The 21403-nt window shown below is 41.2% G+C and overlaps 1 protein-coding gene across 11 annotated transcripts in view; it reads left to right on the forward strand.

Annotated features, from left to right (window-relative positions):
* PUM2 (pumilio RNA binding family member 2) overlaps positions 1–21403 on the forward strand; it is a 107856-nt gene that overhangs the window by 72273 nt on the left and 14180 nt on the right. For 7 of the 11 annotated variants that reach the window (XM_060233518.1, XM_060233519.1, XM_060233510.1 and 4 more), the window contains exons 11-13: positions 12312–12455; positions 13998–14279; positions 17086–17322. In XM_060233518.1, coding sequence (XP_060089501.1) covers positions 12312–12455; positions 13998–14279; positions 17086–17322 — 663 coding nt within the window. The remainder of the gene's footprint in view (positions 1–12311; positions 12456–13997; positions 14280–17085; positions 17323–21403) is intronic. The other 4 variants (XM_060233520.1, XM_060233522.1, XM_060233521.1 and 1 more) reach the window with 1 other exon arrangement.

The raw sequence follows: 21403 nt of genomic DNA on the forward strand, positions 1-21403 counted from the left end.
TAAGGTGAATGCTGTAGATGGAAAGTTTTATGCCTCTTAATTGTTAGAATTCAAGATTTCAAATTATGAAGTTATAATGGGGGCTACCAATTGTTTTTCTGGGATAAAATTTGGCTCTTCTTGGAGTTATTACCAGAAGAGAAAAGACCACTCGTTAAGGTGCTCCAGTCTGACTCTCAAAACAACAGATAAATATGGGTAGACATTCATCTGATGTGGCTGCCAGGGCTGTGGGAATGGCCTTTGCGCTTTGAAGACATACTTGGCTCCGTTCCACCAAGCTCCCCAGTGAAACCAAGCTAAGGTGGTGGATTTACCATTTGATGGGTCAGCCATCTTTTCCACCCAGATGGATGAGACTTTAACCACTGTAAGGCTTAACAAACAAATGGCTAAATCCTTGGAACTTCTCCACCTGAGCTCTGTTTTATATAAGCAGCACCCTTACGGCCAGTGAACCCTGGCATCCCTGTAATAAGGATTACAGGTATGCATAGTCAGTTAGCTCCCAGTAGCCTCCCTTCAAACAATATACGCCTCAACAGAGGTGCAGAGGGGCCCACAGGACCCACACGTCCATACAGTCAGTTCCCGCTAGAGAACTGATGCAGACTCAGAAGTCTCTTTGACTAGAGCCAGTGCAGTTTGGCAGTAGGCTAGCCCTGTTCCAGGACACTTGGTCCTCGGTTATGTCAGATAGTTGGGCATTAGAGATTATTAAGTCTTGTTAATGCCTAGAATTTATGGCCATACCCCCTGTTTCTCTGCACCTGGAAGTCTCTACTTGGACCCCCAAAGGTCTCACATTCAGGCATGGCTAGATAAGGGTGCCATTGAATTGGTCACCACTGACCACCCTAGGGAAGGTTTCCTCTCCAGAATGTTTACTGTGCAGGATAGAAGGGTTAGACCCATCTTGAACCTCAGGGAGTTAAATAAGTTCTTGAAAGTTTCTAAATTCCGCAACACCTCTATCTCATCAGCAGGGGTCATTTTGTAGAAAAATAGGTGGTGGAGCTCATCCAGGGATTGTTATGCAGCTGCACCTACTATTCAATGGACAAGGTGGGAAGGAGGAGGTGGAACTCTCAGAAAGGTTCAGGAACTGTGCTCCTGTGAGCTCCCGCTGAATCTGAGGCCTGCTCATCAGTATTGCCGTTGCTAAAACTGAACTCTTGGTTTGTGGATATTGGCCCAAAAAATGCTTATTTTCACAATTGTGTTCACCCTGATTATTGAAAGTGATTATGTTTCTGTTGTGATGAGCAGATTTTCATGTATACTATACTCCTCTTTGGAGTATTTTCTAAATGTGTAACATCCATTGTAGCATTCCTGCAACTCTGGGGTTGTGATATTTACCCATACCTTGACTGGCTGATTGTTTCTGATTCCAGAGAGAGCTTAATAGAATGGTGTGCCTTAGTGTTATCCACCTGCCAGAATCTTGGGCCCATGATTAATTGGGGAAAATCCAAATTGATACCTTCTCAGAGGGTGTTGTTTATAGATTCCCTCCTAGATTCCATACAGGGTAAAGGTTTTCTGCCCACAGAAATGCATTGTCGAGCTTGCTATTTATTTATTTTATTGGATTTATATCCTGCCCTCGCTGCCGAAGCAGGCTCAAGGTGGCTCACAACTTGCTAACCAGTTTATCAAGCACTGTTTTTAGCCAGCTCATAATATTTTGTAACTTTTGGGTCACATGGCCTCCACTACAGCCGTACTCCCATTTGCCAGGGTGCACATCAGGCCCCTACAGTTGTGATTCCTAGTCCATTTTAAGGTGTCCCGCCCCTCATTATGGCATCAATTGTCTATTCTGAGGCCAGTGCTTAAACACCTCTCCTGGTGGACACAGCTTCAGAACCTATCTGACGGGGTTCCCTTTGGTTTACCAAAAATTGACATTGCTGGACTGGAGAGCATATTGTGACAATTTGTCAATACAGGGTACCTGGTCACCTGAGAAGAAAGAATATGAATTTCCTGGAACTGTGAGCTGTGCATAATTCCTTTATTGCATTTTCAGATACTCTAAGATTTGGTCTGTGCTCCAATGAACAGACAACACAGCTGTTAAGTTCTGTGTGAACAAATGGGCACAAGTTCCAGGGAACTATGTTTGGAAGCCGCTGCAGTTTGTCATCTAGTGTTAGAGCTCAATTCTTGCCTCAGGGCCATCCACGTTCCAGGGGTTTTGAATGTTGAAGCCAACAGACTAAGCAGAATGGCCAACACTTCTATTAGGTGGTCTCTGAACCCTACATATTTGGAAAGCATGTTCACACTTTCGGATGTTCCTGAAGTAGATTTGTTTGCTACCAGACAGAACACAAAAGTGAGATATTTTTGCTCCCGTGCGGGAGTGGGTTGGGGATCCTTTAGCGACACCTTTCAAGCTCCCTTGTGCAGGGAGTGGGGAGGCTGCTTTATACCTTTCCCCCATCACATTGGTGGTCATGGTCCTGGAAAAAGCCAGATGAGAGCATTTGCAAATGATGTTAATAGCCGCTTTCTGGCTGCAGCAAATTTGGTTCCAGACTCTACTGGACCCCAAGGGTACTATCTCCACCTTTCCAAATCCTGATCAGCTTTTGGGGGGGTGGGTGTGCCACCACATTCTGGACTGCTTTAGACTGATTGTGTGGAGGCTTGGGACAGTGTTCTCTCAGGAAGTAAACAAGTTTTACTGAATGCTCGCAAACCTGCTTAAGATAGTTGTGTGGCTTCAAGAGGAAGTGGTTTGTTTTATGATATAAAGGTAGGGGTGTTTTTCCTTACAGAGCAACTCTGCAGAATATTTTTGATTAGTTGTTAAGTTTAAAAAATAAAGGTTTGGTGTTTTCCTCTTTAAGAACTCACCTCACAGTGATTTCTTGCTTCCAGGCGATGGTTCAGGGCAGTTCTGTTTCTCTCACTGCTTAACAAAGTGATTCCTCAAGAGTCTCACCAATCTCTGCCTGCGACCCCATAATTCTTCAGTGGCCGTTATCATTGGTCATATTGCAACTAGTGAACAAACCCTTTGAACCGTTAGCTACCTGTCCTGAATCACTGCTTACCATGAAAGTATGTTTTTGGTGGCATTAACATCTGCCAGATAGGTTAGTGAACTGGCAGCTCTACAAGTAAAGCAACCATTTCTAAAGATTTTTCCTGAATGTGTGGTGCTTTGCCCTAGACTCAGGTTTCTACTTAAGATTGTATGGAGATTTCATCTGTCCCATGAGGTCATCCTATTGGTATCTTTCCTGTCCCCTATCTCAGAGGCAGAGAGACATTTACACTCCCTGGATGTCAGGAGAGCGCTTTTATTCTATCCAAAAAGGACAGCTGTTTTTCTTCAGGAAGGATCTCTGTATGTGTTTCAGGACCACGCAAAGGAAGAGGGACATCACTTCAGACTTACTCTTGGTGGCTAGTATCAACCAACAGACTTGGTTACCACATAGCTGAATGTCCTTTTCCATTAAAGGTTCACACGCATTCTGCAAGGATTGTTGCATCGTCTGTAGTGTTTTGGAGTGGTGTTCCTCTGAATAAGATCTGCTGGGCTGCCACATGGTCTTCAGCTGACACCTTTATCATTATGCCTTAGACCTACAAGCTCAGAAGGAGACCCAACTTGGAAAGACTGTTCTCCAGTCCCTGTTCAAATAGCTGCCTTTTATTTCTTAGCTTGCTAGAAACTCCATGTGGGACTGCACAAAAGATTGATGATGAAAACAGGGTTGCTCTTACCTGTAACTGTTGTTCATTGAGTATCTTCTGTGCAGGCACACATACCCTACCTCCTGCCTCACTACTTTGTTGCTGTGGTGGAATAAGAGGTACTGAGGATATGGGACATTGTTGCTCAGGAGCACATGCTGTGGATAGAGGCAAAGACATCAGCTCAGGCATGTAGCACCCTTTGGAAGCTTTTAGCTGTAATAACCTAATGATAGGCTATGTGCACAGTCCCCATGTGTGCTTGCACAGAAAGTACTTGATGCACACCACTTATAGTTAAGAACAACCCTCTTTTCCCTTCCATTCTAAGGCCTCTGATGGGTGTGACCTAATGTCAGGAGTGTGATGGCAGAAGGTGGCCACCTCGGGGGGCAGACAGGGTGTGAAAAATTTATATACAATATTGATTCTAAAAAGTGTGTCTTTGAAAAGCTTTCCATCTGACCTTCAGCTTCTTGTTCCTGGTGAAAGGGTAATGTGATTTAGTTAAGCTGTAAAATCAGTAGATTTGTTTTCCTGTGTTAACTTTTATTACCAGTTGAGCAATGGGATGCAAAAATTGTAGCTTTTGCTCATGGGGAACAAGGCAAAGGAAGAAAGTTACTATGATAGTACATCATAGTACATAGGAGAGCCAGTTTAGTGTAGTGGTTAAGTGCATGGACTCTTATCTGGGAGAACTAGGTTTGATTCCCCACTCCTCCACTTGTACCTGCTGGAATGGCCTTGGGTCAGCCATAGCTATCACAGAGGTTGTCCTTGAAAGGGCAGCTGCCGTGAGAGCCCTCTCAGATCCACCACCTCACAGGGTGTCTGTTGTGGGCGGAGAAGATATAGGAGATTGTAAGCCGCTCTGAGTCCCTGATTCAGAGAGAAGGGCGGGGTATAAATCTGCAATTCTTCTTCATCAGACATAAACTTCATTCTGAAAGAAGTTTGCAAGACTGCTAGTTTCATGCTCTGTTACCTTATCAGTTTGTAACCTTAAATATATCTCATAGAGTAGGTATTTCCAAACATACACTTAATCACTTACCATATTACATGTGGGAGAGGTGTGTTGTTAAAAAAAAACCCCTCATATTTGCTGTAGTTCAGGAAGATAACTTTTTGGAGTTTGAATAATTTTCTTTTTGTGGGAAACTTTTTCATAGAATTGTTTTAATGGTCACGAGATTGCAGTTTATTACAAAGTGTAGCTCAGAAATAAAGGATAGAAGGAAATCATTGTTCGTATTTTCAAGTATAAAAGGATTTTTTTCTGACTACTGGAAATTAGGCGTTGAGGAAGAGAGGAAAATTTGCAAAACCCCCCAAAGATTTTGATGAGCTAATTAGCCTCTATCAGTCTTTGCATTTGTGGAACGTTGGCCATAATGGAGATTGTTGAAGGGGCTTGGAGATTAGATGGCTTATTTTCTTGGTACTGTCAGAACCACTAAAGGGACTGACAGGGCTATAACAAACAATTGTGACTAAAAATTTTAATCTTTTAAGTATGTTCATTGTGGCGCTTCAGAATAAAAATGAAGACTGAAGCCAATTCCGTTCCAGTTGGAACATAACTAGAGTGGTAATCCTTGCAAATGAATTCCAAACTTTTAAAAATAATGTTTAAGAAGGTATAGTAACTTTTTATTAGGGCATTTTATAAGAGGTGATTGATCAAATCGTTTGTAGAAGAGTCACTGCATTTGCTGCTCCATGTAAGATTACTGCAGAGCTTTCAGGGTCATTCATTATTCAGCAAGTTTAAATACACTTCAAGCAGTCTGCAAGTCATCTTTAGATGTAGAGAGTGAGACCAGTTCATTTTTGCTGCTTGAGAACATTGAGAGCAATACATTGCTTAGTTAATTTTTTTTTGTTAAATCCAACATAGAGAGATGTCAGTTTTGCTGACAGAAGAGGAAGGAGAGGGCAGTTTTCACTTTCTTTCCACTGCAGCCTTCTGACCCATGTCGCTCTGGGAAGTGCTGCTGAAGGGAAACTCTGTGCTTCTTTCTTCTATGGGTTTGAATGCCAGTGAGTTGATTGGTAGCCTTCCCTGCTGGAGCCTTCTCTAACAGTGGAAGCCCAGATAGCAGCTACTGCCAACTCCGCCTTTTACCACCTTAGGCAGGTAAGGTAGTTGGTTCCATTACTATTATCATTATTACCACTACTACTGCTACTACTATCATTACTATTATTAGTTTATTTATATTCCACCCGTTCCCCCATGGGGACTCAGAGCAGAGTACATCATAGCAAAAATGAAATCACAATAAAATCACAGTAACCTCGAGCGTGGTGACTTAGCAACTGTGATCCATGCTACGGTCACCTCGAGATTGAACTACTGCAATGCCCTCTAAATGGGGCTGCCCTTGTCCCGAATCGGGAAACTGCAGCTGATGCAGAATGCAGCAGCCAGGCTGCTCTAGGGGCTTTCCATGTGGGAGCACATACAGCCTGGGCTGCGGATGCTGCACTGGCTGCCAGTGGTATACTGAATTCGCTACAAGGTGCTGGTTATTACCTTTAAAGCCCTATATGGCTGAGGACCTGCCTACTTTAGGAACCATCTCTCCCCACATGTTCCCCAGAGGGTACTTAGATCAGGAACACAAAACTTGTTATTGACCCCTGGACCGAGGGAAGCAAGACTGAAAACAACACGAGAAAGAGCCTTCTCAGTTGCCGCTCCTTCTTGGTGGAACCAACTGCCTGAGGAGGTCAGAGCCGTGCGGGACCTTGCCCAGTTCCACAAGGCTTGTAAGACAACACTGTTTCAATTAGCATTTAACTGAAATGCTGACCACCACCACCAAGACACTAGATCCAATGGATGCTTAAGATCATTGAACACCATCTTAAATTAGTATCGGAATTCGCACCAAATTATTTTAAACTGTTTAATACTTTTAATGGAAATGTTTTTATTGTAAGCTATGTGTTGTGAGCCGCCCTGAGCCTGCTTCGACGGGGAGGGCGGATATAAATCCAATAAAATAAAATAGTCAGATGTACCGCCAAATCAAGAGCACCCTTGATTAAATGTCAGCTTTATCATTTCTTGTTGCACCCTGGCATCATCCATTAGTAATGGCAGTAGTGAGATTCTTCAGCTCTGCAGCAGTCAGGATTATTCTACTACAGCATTCTAATTTAGGAATGGCTCCACCTTGCCCTGTAACTTTCTTCCGAGAACTTTTACTCGCTCCTTCTCAATTAGACCATGTAGTCTAGCTTCTTCTAGTGGCCATGTGGTATACATTAGGGGTGTGTATTTACCATAACCCAAACCAAATAAATACCTGAAAAATAACTTGCAGAAGGACCCCACGCCTGAATAAAAGCCAATATTATTCAGCTTTTATTTGTATGTCCTGAGTGAAGGGGAGGGGTTTAAAGTTTAAACCCCTTGACATGACCCCAGGAGGGAATGGAAGGGGTTTAAAGTTTAGATTCCTTCCCTTCTCTCTGAAATTGCACCAAAGCTGCAGCCCAATTCTGGGACGTATGGAAGGGTTTAAAGTTTAAACCCCTGCTCTGGCAGAGTTGCACTGCAGCTGTGGCCTGACTCTGGGAGGGGATGGAAGGGGTTTAAACATTAAACCCCTTCCCTTGTCTGATGGAGTCACACTGTAGCTGCAGCCTGATTCCAGGATAGGTTTAAAGTTTAAATCACTTCACTCACCAAGTCAGCTCTGCATGACTCAGCAAGTGAAATTCTCCATTATACTCTATGGAGATGATCCCATAGGGCAGGGGTGTCAAAGTCATTTGTTATGAGGGATGGATTTGACACAAATGGGACTTTGTGGGGCCAAGCCATGCATGTCATAACTTGTAATGCTAGGTAGCAGAGATATAAACTGTATAAAGGATGCAGATAAACATAATTAAAGATACTGTTTTTTAACTTAAAATGCAAACATGCTTAAAAACTCTTGTGATATTTTGTTTAAACTGGAAAGGTGGGGGAACAATGAGATTTGGCAGTGCAGTTTTTAAAAATAAAACAAAGAAAAAACACAAGGATCACATCAGACACTAAAAATTTAAAATGCTCTGAGCCTGGGAAAACATGAAATGGCTAGGCATTGCAAGCTTCTCCCCCTCCCCCGGTCTACTCAGACTGACAGTATAATATCCTCCTTTGGCTGTGGGTTTCCAGGTTAGAGTACTCACTAGGCACCAGTTCTCAGGTCCATTCAGCAAGAGACAGACTGGCTCAAAGCATCAACCCTTTATTCACAAGGAGCTTCAACTGGCCATAAATGCTGCAAAAGTGAAACTGCTTTAGTTTCGAAGTTGCAAGGAAAACACAGAACAGATTTTCTATTAAGGTCTCTGGGCGCAGATAGACCAGTCTTTCTGGGTGTAGAGACTTTAGTGGAAAATCCATTCCGCATTTTCTTTGCAACTTTGCAAGCCCAGAAGAGCTTCCATCTGAAGCTAGCAAAGACAAGGCAGAAGGAGCTGGGAATGTCATCGGTAGCCTCAGAATTTCAAAGAGTGAGGAGAGGCGTGGGGATAAAATTGCCACAGGCCTGATTAAAGTCCTGGGCAGGCTGGTAGTGGCCCATGGGCTGGGAGCTTGACAGCTCTTCTATAGGGTATAATGAAGCCTAATATAGTCAGGTTTTTTGAATGCTAATATGATTACCAGTACAATGCCAATACTTATATTTCAGGATATTTGGGAATACAAAATATTTTTGAGTCCCTGACACCTGAATCCAAATAAAACCACCACCACCACCCCCAATACCCCTAGTATAGATGTTTGTGCCTTGGTTGGACCAGTTTGCTTTGAAGGCTCGACTTGGTATCCCAACTCCTCTCTGTTTAGGCAGCGAGCAGATTTATGCTCATCCATGGAGACTAATGGAACCAGTTGGTTTCCAGGCAGTTCTGTGGAATTCAGTGCCCCCTGGCGATTCGTTGGGTGAGCTGATAGAGGATTGGCATTGCTGACTCTCCGAAGCCATCAACAAAATTGCTTCCCAATACCTTCTTCACTCCTGTTCTAATCTAGCTTCTTGGTACACCACCACGGTTATCATTATCTCAGTTTATGCCAGGCTTTGGGTGATGTACAACATTTATTGTCCTATTACAAAATTAATATATAATTAGAAACAACACACCATTCAGTTAAAAGCTATAAAACTCAGATGGCTCAGATGTTAACATCCCAAACTACTGGGTGTCCTGTTGGGTGGGAAGGAAAACTTACAAAGTATCTAGGGAGAGTGCAAAAGGAAAAGGTGCCAGCCAGAAAATAAACTATTGTTGCCCTCAACCAAAAGCCTGGTGCGACATCTCTGCCTTACAGACCCTGCAGAATTGCATAAGATTCTGCAGGGCCCTGATGTCATCCAGCAAAGAGTTTCACCAGGTCGGGGCCAGAACCGAAAAGGCCCTGGCACTAATTGAAGATAGCCAGATGAGAGCATTGCTACCAAATGGAGTGCAAGGCTCTTCCAGTGACATACCAGAAGAGGCAGTCCTGTAGATATGCTGGTCCAAGACCACTCAAAGCCTAAGCAAAGAGGATGAAATGGGAGCTTAGATGACTAGAGTGAGTGTGGTAGCTAGAGTGAGTGTGGCAGCGTATTCATGACAGAGCTGCTAAGAGAGAATTCTATGTAATCTTCCATTGCACCTGCAAGCTCACACCCAGCTCAGTTGTTTAGAATAATTAGGTCACTGACTTCCCTTTCGCAAGGGAACAAAAAGATTGTATATTGGCTATTAGCTGCTAGGCATTTGCAAGCTACTTTGCAAGTAAAATGTTGTTGCTCCACCAGGACTTGCTGGCCACAATTGATACAATAAGGGGAACTGGAGGCCCCTTGGCTGTGTTTGGGTCCTATTCTGGACTACTTCAGTTGGCTCACTTGGGATGAGGTGGACAGGATTCTGGATGCTGTGAAGCCCACCACTTGCCCCCTTGACCTGTATCCATCATGGCTGGTGAAGCCCAGTGGTGATGGAATATACCCCCCCCCTCTGGAAATATTATCAACTTACCCATGAGTTCAGGGACTTTTTGGGGCTTTGAAGGAGGCAGTGGTGAGACCACTCTTGGAAAAGCCATCTTTGGATCTGACCAACTACCAACCACTCAGACCTCCCATTTCTGGGTATGGTAGTTGAGAGAGTGGTAGCAGAGCAGTTTCAGACTTTTCTGGATGAGTCTTCTATCCTAGACCCATTGCAGTCTGGTTTCTGCTCTGGCTATGGTACAGAGACTGCTTGTAATTGTTTTTATCTGTAATTTTATACAGTTGTGAGCCACCCTGAGTGCAGGGAAGGGCAGGATAAAAAGCCACATTATAACTAAATAAGTTAGCACGGATCAAGAGAGACCAGGAAATGTGTGTGCTGCAGTTGCTATAAAGATGAGACCCCTTTCTGTGGTCTGGCTTAGGGTACTATGAAGTCCATTAGAGGTACTGGACTCAAGAACTTTCTAGAATCCACCTTTTGTAATTTAGCACAATTCTCTCTGCTCAAAAGAATCAATATGTTTAGTATTTTATTATTGCTTAATCAGTATTTCGTAAATATTTGAGCTGCACGTAAATGCTAGTTTTATCAAATAGAGTAAATTACATAATTCACATCAGTATCAGTTTTCTAAATTAAGTTGGGTTCAGACTTTTAAAGCCTGTTGTGCCCAGTAGCAAACAAATAATAATACAGTGCATCTGTACTCAAGAATAAAAATATTTAGAGCTCTGAATCTATGACCTTAGCTTAAGATACAAATATTACTGACCAAGAAGAGACCCAACCACCCTGATCTACATTTGGGTGATACTTGTGGCAATAATTACGGTACCTTCTAGATGGTTTACATATTACCATGCCTTTCTTCAAGTTCTGAAAAGAATTAGATGAGTATCCTTGCCCTCATGTTGGTGGTAATCATGTAGATCACTGGTAGCTTTTGCATCCAGTGCTTAGTATATTGTAAGTGTACTATGTCATCTGTAAAGGGCTTTTTATTGTATTGCTTGTAACGTTTATTCTCTAACAATCTATTCTGCATTCTTTACAGAAGAACAGTAAAGCAGAGTGCAGTCAAAGCCTGGCCATTTGCTAGCATGTGAAAATGGTAGTGAAGGTAGTAGAACAGAACAGCACAGTTTAGTTTTATTCAATGCATTTGTAATATGATGCCTTTATATGATATCAGACAGATGGTATGTAGTTAGATGCCCTTGTATGTTTCTGTCCCCTGCTTGCTTGAGTACGATCTGCCATTTCCTTTGTGCTCACTGCTACCTCACCTTCACATTAGGTGTGAGCACCTCACATTCACATTGGGTGAGGCACAGAATGTTGTACCCGGCCATTACCTCAAATGAAGAGATCCATCTACATCTCCTGTAGAGAAATCTAACAGCCCTGTTCTTCTCCAGGACTTTGTATGCAGGCTGCTCCCACTAAGTTCACGGGTAGCTTATTTTGAAACAAGGGAAAAAGAGGACTGTTACATCTCCTGTGGGAGAGCTACACATCATTTGTTTATGGTGGTGTTGTAAATTAGCCCTGCATTACTTCAGTAGATTCAAGTTTCCTGTAAATGCACATGCAGATTAATGTGAGGTTGGCTATGTTAAAGGGAAACATTGGAAAATAGTATATTGTCTGTGTTGCAGTCTACTGAGTACTGCCTGTAAAGGCATTTGTATCCACTGGCGGGGGCGGGGGATACGACACCCAAATTTGGGGGCAATTGTGGGTATATGTTGTATGCCTAACCATTTTTGGTCAATATACTTTGGTCTTAAAATTGAACATTAATGTACATTTAGGGCAGTACTCGCCAAGAGCTTCTGGTATGGGGTGTGTTTAAGCTTTAGTGACTGTGGAAAGCAATATAGGTATCAAAAATAAAACATGTAAGGATTCAGTAGGTAGGTTATCTTCATCTTCTCCATTTAAATACCTGTTATAAAATAGGAAAAGCCTTCCTGTGGGAAAGCATGCTGGTCATGAGCTGCTCATTATAAAGCTGGAAATTACAACAGTTCGACTGTGACTACCATGATATTAATGAGCAGAAATAGAACTGCAACTCTGACTTGGGAATAGCTTCTTTCAACCTCTTAATTTTTACTTGCATGCCACTCTCCCTCCACTGTTACCTACCCAAATACCACAGCTCTGTCATCCAGATCCCTATTAGGCAGCTCACATAACAGGAGTCTCACTGTAGAACTCAAGGAAAAATAGTATTTTGGTGTTCTGTCCTGGCTTTAAAAAGCTGCCAGGGAGAAGCTTGTATGAGGAAGGAGGGGCAGGTGCCATTGCTTGCACATCTGTGGCTGTTTGTTCGCTTTAAGCAGGTGGATAAATGGCATACCACCTCTGAGCCAAATACTGGCCATTCTAATTAGGTATGGGGGGAAACTGGCAGAGATTTAGGTGCAGAATAGAAATTATTCTTCAGCTTTAATAGACAGCTTAGCAGTTATCCTGGCTCACTACTATAAAATTTAGGTAGATCCAAAATAAAATGTTCATCTTCAAACAAATAACCTTACTAGTGTATGTTTTGTATCGGCTAGGCTATCAAGTGTTAGCCCCCACTGCCTATTATGATCAGACGGGTGCCTTGGTGGTAGGTCCTGGAGCCAGAACTGGACTTGGAGCACCTGTCAGGTTGGTGGCTTCGACACCTGTGATCATCAGTTCTGCAGCTGCACAAGCAGGTAGGTAGATCTCTCACAGTGAATTCTAGCTAATGGGAAGTAGTCATCACCATTTATTTTTCTGTGTCTTCTTCCAAGTAGTGCTACTTTAAAGGAAACACTTGCTCATATTTTCCCCCACATACTTGACAAGAAATTTCTTGTACTGATTTGTTCATCTTGAGATTTGCATCCCTTCCATATTCCAATCACTATAGATTCCCTATAGATTGGTGCATTCTTTCTTGGATATGGGATTATGTGACATGTCTGTGTGACCCAGCCTGCAAGTCGCTATGTCCAGGAAATTTGAGTACTAGATATCATGCTAGCAATACATTGCAATCATAGCTGTTAACCTTCTGAAGAAAATTTAGATGTCTGCAACAGTATTTCTGAAAGAGATTCCATATCATGCTGATTCTTAGAGGAGCAAAAGTTGTGGTTTATCTAATACTTTGCTTAATTTTGTTATACAGCATGGATGGATGAAGAGGGGATACTTTTTGTCATCTTATTTGTAAGCTGGAGAAAATAGAGTAGATAATAAATTGGCTGTTTTCTCTTGTTGATTTTGGAATTTTCTTATTGTACATTCACTTAGAACCCCAAGAGAGATGCCAGTGCCCAATATGAAGAGAGCCCCACCCCCCTTAATGGTGGCATTTTGCAGAAGCAACACTATTTTTACTTTCTGCAGAAAATCTGGCTTCAAGCAAATGACATACGTCCCATCCCTTAGTTCTTTGCACATGCTAGCTGGGTCTTGTCTCCAAACAGGGATTTAGCAGCAGCATAAATCTCAGTGCTCCCTCCCTTCCTCAAAGGCCTAGTGCAGAGTGGGAGATTCTTCCCATTCCAAGCTGTCTTCCGTTTGTGGAGAACTCAAAGTGAAGGACACATTTGTAGAATGCATCTAGATTATAGCTAGTCACCAGAGTATGAGAGGCAGTCAAATTTGTAGCATATACTGACCAGTAATTTTGCTTTCTCATGCAGTTGAAGGAGACTGCGCAGCTTCATTGAAAACATTTTTGTTAAAATTTCCTATAATAGTAGTGATTTTTCCTCCCTCTTAGATTATTCCTTTGTGCATTAAGAATTTTATCTCACTTTCATGTAAACAGCAGCCCGTTTTTAGAATCAAAATGTTTTACGATCCTGTCCATGATGATTGAAAGACCATCGCCTTCTGTATGTCCCTGTGTGCCAACTGTGGTCATTAGGCAGCCATCTGTTGGCTATCTCACCACTTGCGGTGGCTTCTCTGGCACTGACCAGAGCCTGGGCCTTCTCCATCCTGGCTCCAGGTCTGTGAAATGGGCTCCCTGAAGAGGTGAGGGGACCCTCTAGTTGAAGATCTCCAGGAGGCACTGCAAGGCCTCCAAGGTTTTTTAGGGTGTTTTAAGATGGGAAAGATTTGGGATTTGCTATTTTACTTTTGGTTTTAACTTAATATATATATTTTAACTGTTCCTGTAAGCTGCCTTGAACCATGAGGAAAGGTGGTATATAAATGTTTTAATAAATAACTAAATAAAATAAAAATGATGTGTCTTGCAGCTGCAGCAGCCTCAGCTGGAGGAACAGCAAACAATCTTACAGGAGCCACAAATGGGCTTTTTCGGCCCTTGGCTGCCCAGCCGCAACAGCAGCAACAGCAAACAAACAGTAATCTGCAGTCTAATTCGTTTTATGGCAACAGTGCTTTGACCAATAACTCCCAGAGCAGTTCACTTTTTTCCCACGGTCCTGGCCAGCCAGGAAATACATCCCTTGGTTTTGGAAGCAGCAGCTCCTTAGGTGCTGCTATTGGCTCCGCACTTGGTGGATTTGGATCATCAGGTAAGCTAATAAAAAAAACAGGTTCTGTGAGTTGCTGTGACAGAAAAATTGTTTTCCTATTCATTGACTGTACTGTTTAATATTAAATAATTGTTACAGTCAGAGGGAAGGCAGTTTGTCCCGCTAGGCCTTGCACATGAGGAACAGTGTTGCGTGTGTTAGTGATTGTGACAGTTTCCATTCTGGGCTTTTTTAATAGCTTGTTTTTGTGATTAGTTGGTCTTGTATTTTTCAAGTTTATGTCCTTTAAGTGTAACTAGGGCTGCCTTTGTCCCCTCTTGCTCTCCATCACCCCAAAAAACGTCAGTGATTGGGGCAATTGTTAATGGAGGTGAGAAAGTGAATTTCCTTCCTCAAATTATTGTGTGTTCCCCTGGTACATCTGTGGTGGCAGTTTCCCTATCATCCAGAATTGGACTCTCTATAGTGGTAAAGAATTGAAGGAAATGTATTCCTTTCCATCTTGTTCTACAAGCACATGTTGCTTCTGTGCAAAGGCAAAGGAGGCTTTCTCAGCTGTTAGTCTCAAAAATTGCAGCATATAAGCTTTATCTTTTAAACAGTGGCTTATGTTCAAAAGTGCTTAACTATTGTCATTTTATTTTGTTTTTATTGTACAACAGTCTTCATTGTTGCTTTATTCACAGTGTAATAATATAAATACATGTATCATCCCTTTAAAACCATAAATGTCAATGTGGATATTGGTTTATTCCTGAAGAAATTATTACCATATTGTGAGGCACACCAGATAGTTGGTAGTTGCTTTCATTGCATAGGAGGAGGAAGCATGAGTAAAGCACACACAATTCTGTGCACTTTGGAATTGAATGGAAGTGAGCTTGCACACCATATCCTTGGAAAATGTCCCATGGGAAACAATTTTTTTAATGATTAGGAAAACATGCTAGAATGCTTCTGTTTCCCCTTTAGTATTATACTATCTTTTGTTTCAGCTGGTAAAGACATCTGTTAAAATGAGCAGACTGGCAGGATCTAATGTAACAAAATACACTTCATTAATATGAAGAGCTTAAAATGTTTTAAACTGGGTTATTGCAAAACTGGAAAAAATAAGAACTGTGCTTCAGTCATTTTGACATAAGATCAAATATTAAAACAAACTTTTATGGCAAGCTTTTTAGAATTTGCTCCAGTATTTTAACATGGTACTGCATTCTGTGTATAAAATCTTCTAGTTGTGCATATATTTGGTCACTAAGCAGCCAATTTCAGAATTAGTTTTGCTAAAGCAAATCCTATGTAATTACAAAATATAAATATATTCAAATCCCTGATATGTTTAAAAAGTTAAAATATGCTTGCCCACTTATTGCTGTATTTGTAAAAATAAATATTGACCTAAATTATAATTAGAATATTAGAATGACATGAATCCTGTTTTTTAAAAGTATAGGAATTAGACGAATTGTAATCATTAGGATGTATTTTTCTAGTTTTAGTTTCAAGTAAGGAAAAACAGTGACTTGCTCAAGACCATCCAGTGAGCTTTGTAACTAATTTGGGATTTTAAATTCAGTTTTCCACATTTAGGAGCACATTACTGCACTATATGTACCATGAGAATGCAGAAAAACCCCAAACCATGATAATTTCAACCAAATGGGCTTTTGTTCCATGTGGCACATATGTCACTTTGAGATACCACATAATTATTTTTGCAGATGCAGATTAATAACTACTACTCAGAAACATGCTACAATGAGAATCTGAATAATAAAGGATGTAAATATAGTCAATAATGTTTATGCATCTTTTGCTACAGGATAAAAGATCTTTCCAAACAAAAGCTGTACTTCACTTAGTCATATACAGCTGCTGGGGATCAGACTGTTTCTGTGTGATTTGATATAGTGAATGGCACTTATTTGGGCCCATGCAATAGTTTTAATTGAGTGCAACAGGGAATGGGGAAAAACTGACTTAAAATAGTAAAATAATATTTACCAATATCTTAGCTTCTCTTCTATAGGTTCACTAGACAGGTAACTACACCTTCTCAATATCTCACTGTTGCACAACTTTTATAATTGTTATAATTGAAGTTTTCTAAAATTACCTGTATGAAATGTATTGCTAAGCTTCTAGTCCATGCATTATCAATGAAGAAATCCCATTTCCCTATTTAACATGATCTGCCTAGCTTTATACTCTGATTTTGCAGTCCATATACTTTTATGACCTGCCTTCAAAATACTATTGCACTTTCTGTTTACATCCAAGAATGGTTTCTTAGAGTGTGTAGTTGGTTTGTATGTTATTGAGAAGTGCAGATTCTAGTGGGATTTTTGTAGCAGCAATTGTGAAGCAGAATATCTACCCTGTTGAGCTTCTAATGCAAAACAAACCGTGTAGTATGTCTAAACCAGTATCTTGGGGTTTGCCCTTACCCCAGTAGTTCAACTGAAAAAAAAATGAGGGACTGTTTGCAGCAGTTCAATTTAATTATAAGTTTCATTGGTTCAAATGAATGCAGTATGACCTACCTGACTATTGGTCCCAAAGTCTGACTCCAGAATACTGAACTCTTGAAAAATGATTAGCAAGTCTTGAGTGCATTGAGACTTGGAGGTTGTTTTAAAGATCCTTCCTTCTTTACGTGAGGAATGCTTGTACTCATTTTGTGACTTATTAAAGCATGTGTGGTTATCACAGTAATTGTCTTTAGAATGATTTGATTGTTATAATTATTGTGATCACATCTGTTATTGCCCAGCTGTAGGTTGGGGCTAGGTTTGATTTGGTTGACACTGTATGTAATAGGGTCTTTTTATTTCTTCTTCAGTTGGCAGTTCTGCAAGTAGTAGTGCCACAAGGAGAGAGTCTCTATCTACTAGTTCTGACTTGTACAAAAGATCTAGTAGCAGCCTAGCACCCATAGGGCAGCCATTTTACAATAGTCTGGGATTTTCCTCCTCTCCAAGCCCAATAGGCATGCCTCTGCCAAGCCAAACTCCAGGACATTCACTTACGCCACCGCCATCACTTTCATCACATGGATCCTCATCCAGTTTGCATTTAGGTAAAAAAATCAACGCCCTTTTTTGTTTGTATATGTATGTGTGTATATGTATTTATATATGTGTATAAATATTTTTATGTTGAGTTAAATATGTCAATTTGCTTATTCAGTGAAACAAAACTATGTAGTGGGCCTAGTCCCAGCAAGTTGCTCAGTGCAGTCAATTTGATGTCACCATTGAAAGTAATCAGCTGTGGGAGCAACAGCAGTTTCCCCTAAGACCCTCCAGACTTGCAATATGAAAATGAAGCCTGCTACTGAGGAGGGGAAGGGGGAAATCAAGTTGTGTTGTGTGTTGTTGTTTGACAGGCAAAGGTATTTTTCCTGTTTATCTGTTAAAATATGTGTCTGCTTTTGTGGAGTCAGCTTTAGGCTAATGTTTGGTGCGTGGTAATAATACAAGTTTTAAATCTTTGTCAAAGAAGAGCTCAGGTTAGTGTTCACAGTTAAGCTGCTACCTGAACAAGCAGGTTTAACAGTAAGTTTTCAGAAGTCACTGTCAAACAGGTGGCAAAAATAACAATAGTGTGAGGGGAAATGGTAGCAGTATTTAGTTCATAATGTGTGCTTTCCATTACACCTACTACCTACTACATCGGTAATATTTTGATTTAATTTTGTTTCTAGTGAAGTGTTAGCGCCAATAGCATTGTATTATTGGCATTAGGTTTATTTTTTTTAAAGATGTAATTGTGGATCACAGCTTGGATGAGACATTGTTTTCTGTCCACAGTGAGGAGCAAAGCAGATCCTAGGGCACTCTTAACATGTAATTATTTTCCTCCAAGCAACTTCTGACCAGCAGGTAATAGTTAGGGTTGAGGGTACACCATACAGAAAGAGAAACTTGTCTACTGCAGTAGTGTAGTTTCTACAACAGAGAAGGCTGACTTCTGTGGTCATGTAAATTACACAAATTAAAAACATGTGGATGTTTTACTTTGGATAGTTCTTCTGTCAGTCATGGAGGAGCCACGAGGCACTGAAGTCCTACCCATGTCCATCAGATTATTTAGCAATTTCTCTGGTTTCTGAGATTACAGTAAACATTTGTCAAGTGCTCTTAAGTATATCTTCAGAACTGTAAATAGCTTAGGAACTTGGCCAGGTTGTACCCTACCGCTTTGTTTAGTTACATATAAGAGCCTTTCTCTGTCCCAAACTGCATTCCTCCTATGGAAAAGGCTCTACAGTTAGCTGAACAGAGTTGAAGGATACAATCCACTGTTCTCAGAAAATGAAGTCAATGGCATGAGCAGAAAGAAAATTGTTCTTAGAATACATCAGCTTGAACAAGCAGGAGCACACGACCTCTAGTAACATAGAGCACTTAAATACAGTATTTAACAAAATACTAGTCTGCATAGAGAGCAGAATTAGTGCTTGTGGAAAATAGTACAGACAAATAATCTTTTATTAGGAATCAGTACAGAAGCCTGGATTCATGCAATTTTTTAAAAAAGCACGTGTATCTTTTAATGAAATTTGGTATATATGCTTTGTCAGACAGTGGACAGCTATCAAATGATGACCTGCTTTTGGATAATGAAAAGAATCTTCACAGTTCATTCCTCTGATGGCAGAATAAAAAGTTGGCATGGATTCATGCAAAGGTCCTTTTGGTGGATGAGTAGGCTGGACATTTACATGCAGATATCTAATATGGCAACTACAGCAACAAGACTGTTCTGCAAAATAATGGCCCAGATTGAATCTCCAGATGAAGAAGCCTCTTGTTGATTTGTTCAGTAACTGCCATACACTGTAAGGAGTTGAGGGCTGTCACAGGATCAATATCACATCTTTGTGTGATAGCTAATGACTTTTGTTTGGCTCATAATGTTATTGAGAACTTCATGCAGGGACAAAACTATTTATTGTAGAATTATACTGCAGAAGAATTTGCAGATAGCTGAAGGTGGAGTTTTCAACATCTGAGCTTTGGTTCCTCCCCTCAGTTGTTATGTGTGCCAACTGTGGCTCTGATGTCCTGCAGTTTTTCTGCTGACAGAAGGATTTCTATCCACAGAGCACAACTTTCTTGCCTCCCTGCTTCCACTGCAGCCCCAAATGCTACTCCTAGCCCCAGGAACAGCATGAGGAGATGGTATTTTGAGCTGCATCGAGAAGGGGAGAGGCGTGAAAGTTGCACTGTTGTCAGAAATCCTTCCATCCAGGGAAAGCTCTGGTGAATACAAACAATGGTCACTCTCAAATAAGTGCTGTTTACAGAACCCTAAATATTCAAATTAATGTAATATGTTTTAGGAAACTAATTTATGCAGTAGTCAAATCATTCACTCACAGCTTTAATGCTGGTAGCTCACGAAGAGGAATCTTGGCTCACAAGCTTATAGAGGGAGCAGTGGTCTTAAGTAATTGCATCTGCTTTAAGTTAATTGCATCTGCTTTAAGTTAAATACACTTCACCTCTATGTGTTACCTTTTGGGCTCTGATGGAGAGAGCCCCTTTACGCATGCAGGAGACCATGTACACCAAGGATTTTCACTTTTAAATATCTGACAGCAGCTGTGGTTGCATTGAATCTGCATAAACTTGTGATTCAGGGACAGCTTGTTGGGCAGTGTAAGAGACTGATTCCGCAAAACAAGAATGTGCGGCAGTCTGGACCAGGGCCAAAATCTCCTTAGCATATGTGGTGCTGCCACAAAGGAAAAAGTACTGAGAAGTGTTGTTTGTCTTGTTTCCCCTTACCAAAAAGAGGTGGGAGTGATGTTGGAGTGTTTGCTTCTGCTCTTATGTTCCCAGTGCTAGAGAAATAAAAGGCCCCAACCATTTTTTTCCAAGTTAATGGCATTTTGTTCAAATGTGGTTGCCAACACTAGCTTGAGAGATTCCTGGAGATTTGGGACTGAGGTGGGCAAGAACATAAAAAGGGTGGTTTGGGGTTCAGGGCCCCACCCAAACACGTCCAGCAAGTTTGGCCCTCTCTTTTTCTGGCCACAGCTTACCAGGGTCAGGAAAAAATGGGGAATTACCCCCAAAAGGAGTTCCTTTCCCCCTTTCTCCTGATTACAGCTTGCCATGGCCTGGAGAAAAGAAGGCAGATATGGCCCAGGAAGGTTAATGGCTCTTCACTGCTTTGAAGAGTGCTGCTGGGTTTAAATGGCTGGCCCCAAACAACTGAACCAAACCAGCCAAAAGTCAGTGAAATGTTTTGGGGAAGGCTGCTTCCCTGAACGTTGGTTCCCAAACTCTGAACCAGCCCAAGTTTGTGCCAAATTTTGGTTCTTGAGCCAGTTTGTGCCCATCCATATTTGGGGGTAGAGTCTGAGGGCAACAGGGAACTTTATGGGGATGTTATGCCATAGAATCCCACCTTCCAAAGCAGCCATTTTTTCCAGGGGGTACTGATCTCTGTAGTCTGGAGATAACTGGTAATTCCAGGAAAACTCCAGACCCCACCTTGAAGTTGGTACCCCCAAGTATAAGTTCATTTCCTTGCATTGTGTGCATTGTTCCGTTCTCTGCCCCCTTGTTACGGATTGTCCCTCCCATCCTTTTTTGATGATTCACTGCTTCCTTGCATTCCCTGTCCCCGTCTACACCTATATAGAGCTGCTGTTGCCACCATTCTTAGAGTTGTACATACCTTTCTAATCATTGCCTTCTTTCCACATACTGAAGAAATACTCTATCCTAAAAAGACACAAACTTATTCTATGAAGCTTAATTTCTCATAGAAGTGGTAGTAAAAATGTCAATGATTTGATTCTTGGATGTTACAGTAAAAAAAAAATTGGGACAAGATTTGCTATAGAAGATGGCAACTAAGAAAAAGGTGATACCCCATTCAGACAGTTTTACCAATAATCAACAAATATAACAAAATAGGAGAAAAAAAATTGTTTCCAGGGACAATTTTCCAAAAAAAAATTAGCAAGACAAAATGGTTTATATCCTTCAGCATACGCCAGATGTAGATTTGATTATAAACATTATGATGATTAGTAATCTGAGCTATCTACTGGATTTAAATTTAGTAAATTTATGTCTGAAGACAAGCATGACTACTTAGTTTTGTGGATTCAATTTTTTTTAGAAGTGTGCAAGATGTGA

Source organism: Heteronotia binoei, chromosome 1 (assembly GCF_032191835.1).
Source record: "Heteronotia binoei isolate CCM8104 ecotype False Entrance Well chromosome 1, APGP_CSIRO_Hbin_v1, whole genome shotgun sequence".
In the NCBI taxonomy this organism is placed as follows: domain Eukaryota; kingdom Metazoa; phylum Chordata; class Lepidosauria; order Squamata; family Gekkonidae; genus Heteronotia; species Heteronotia binoei.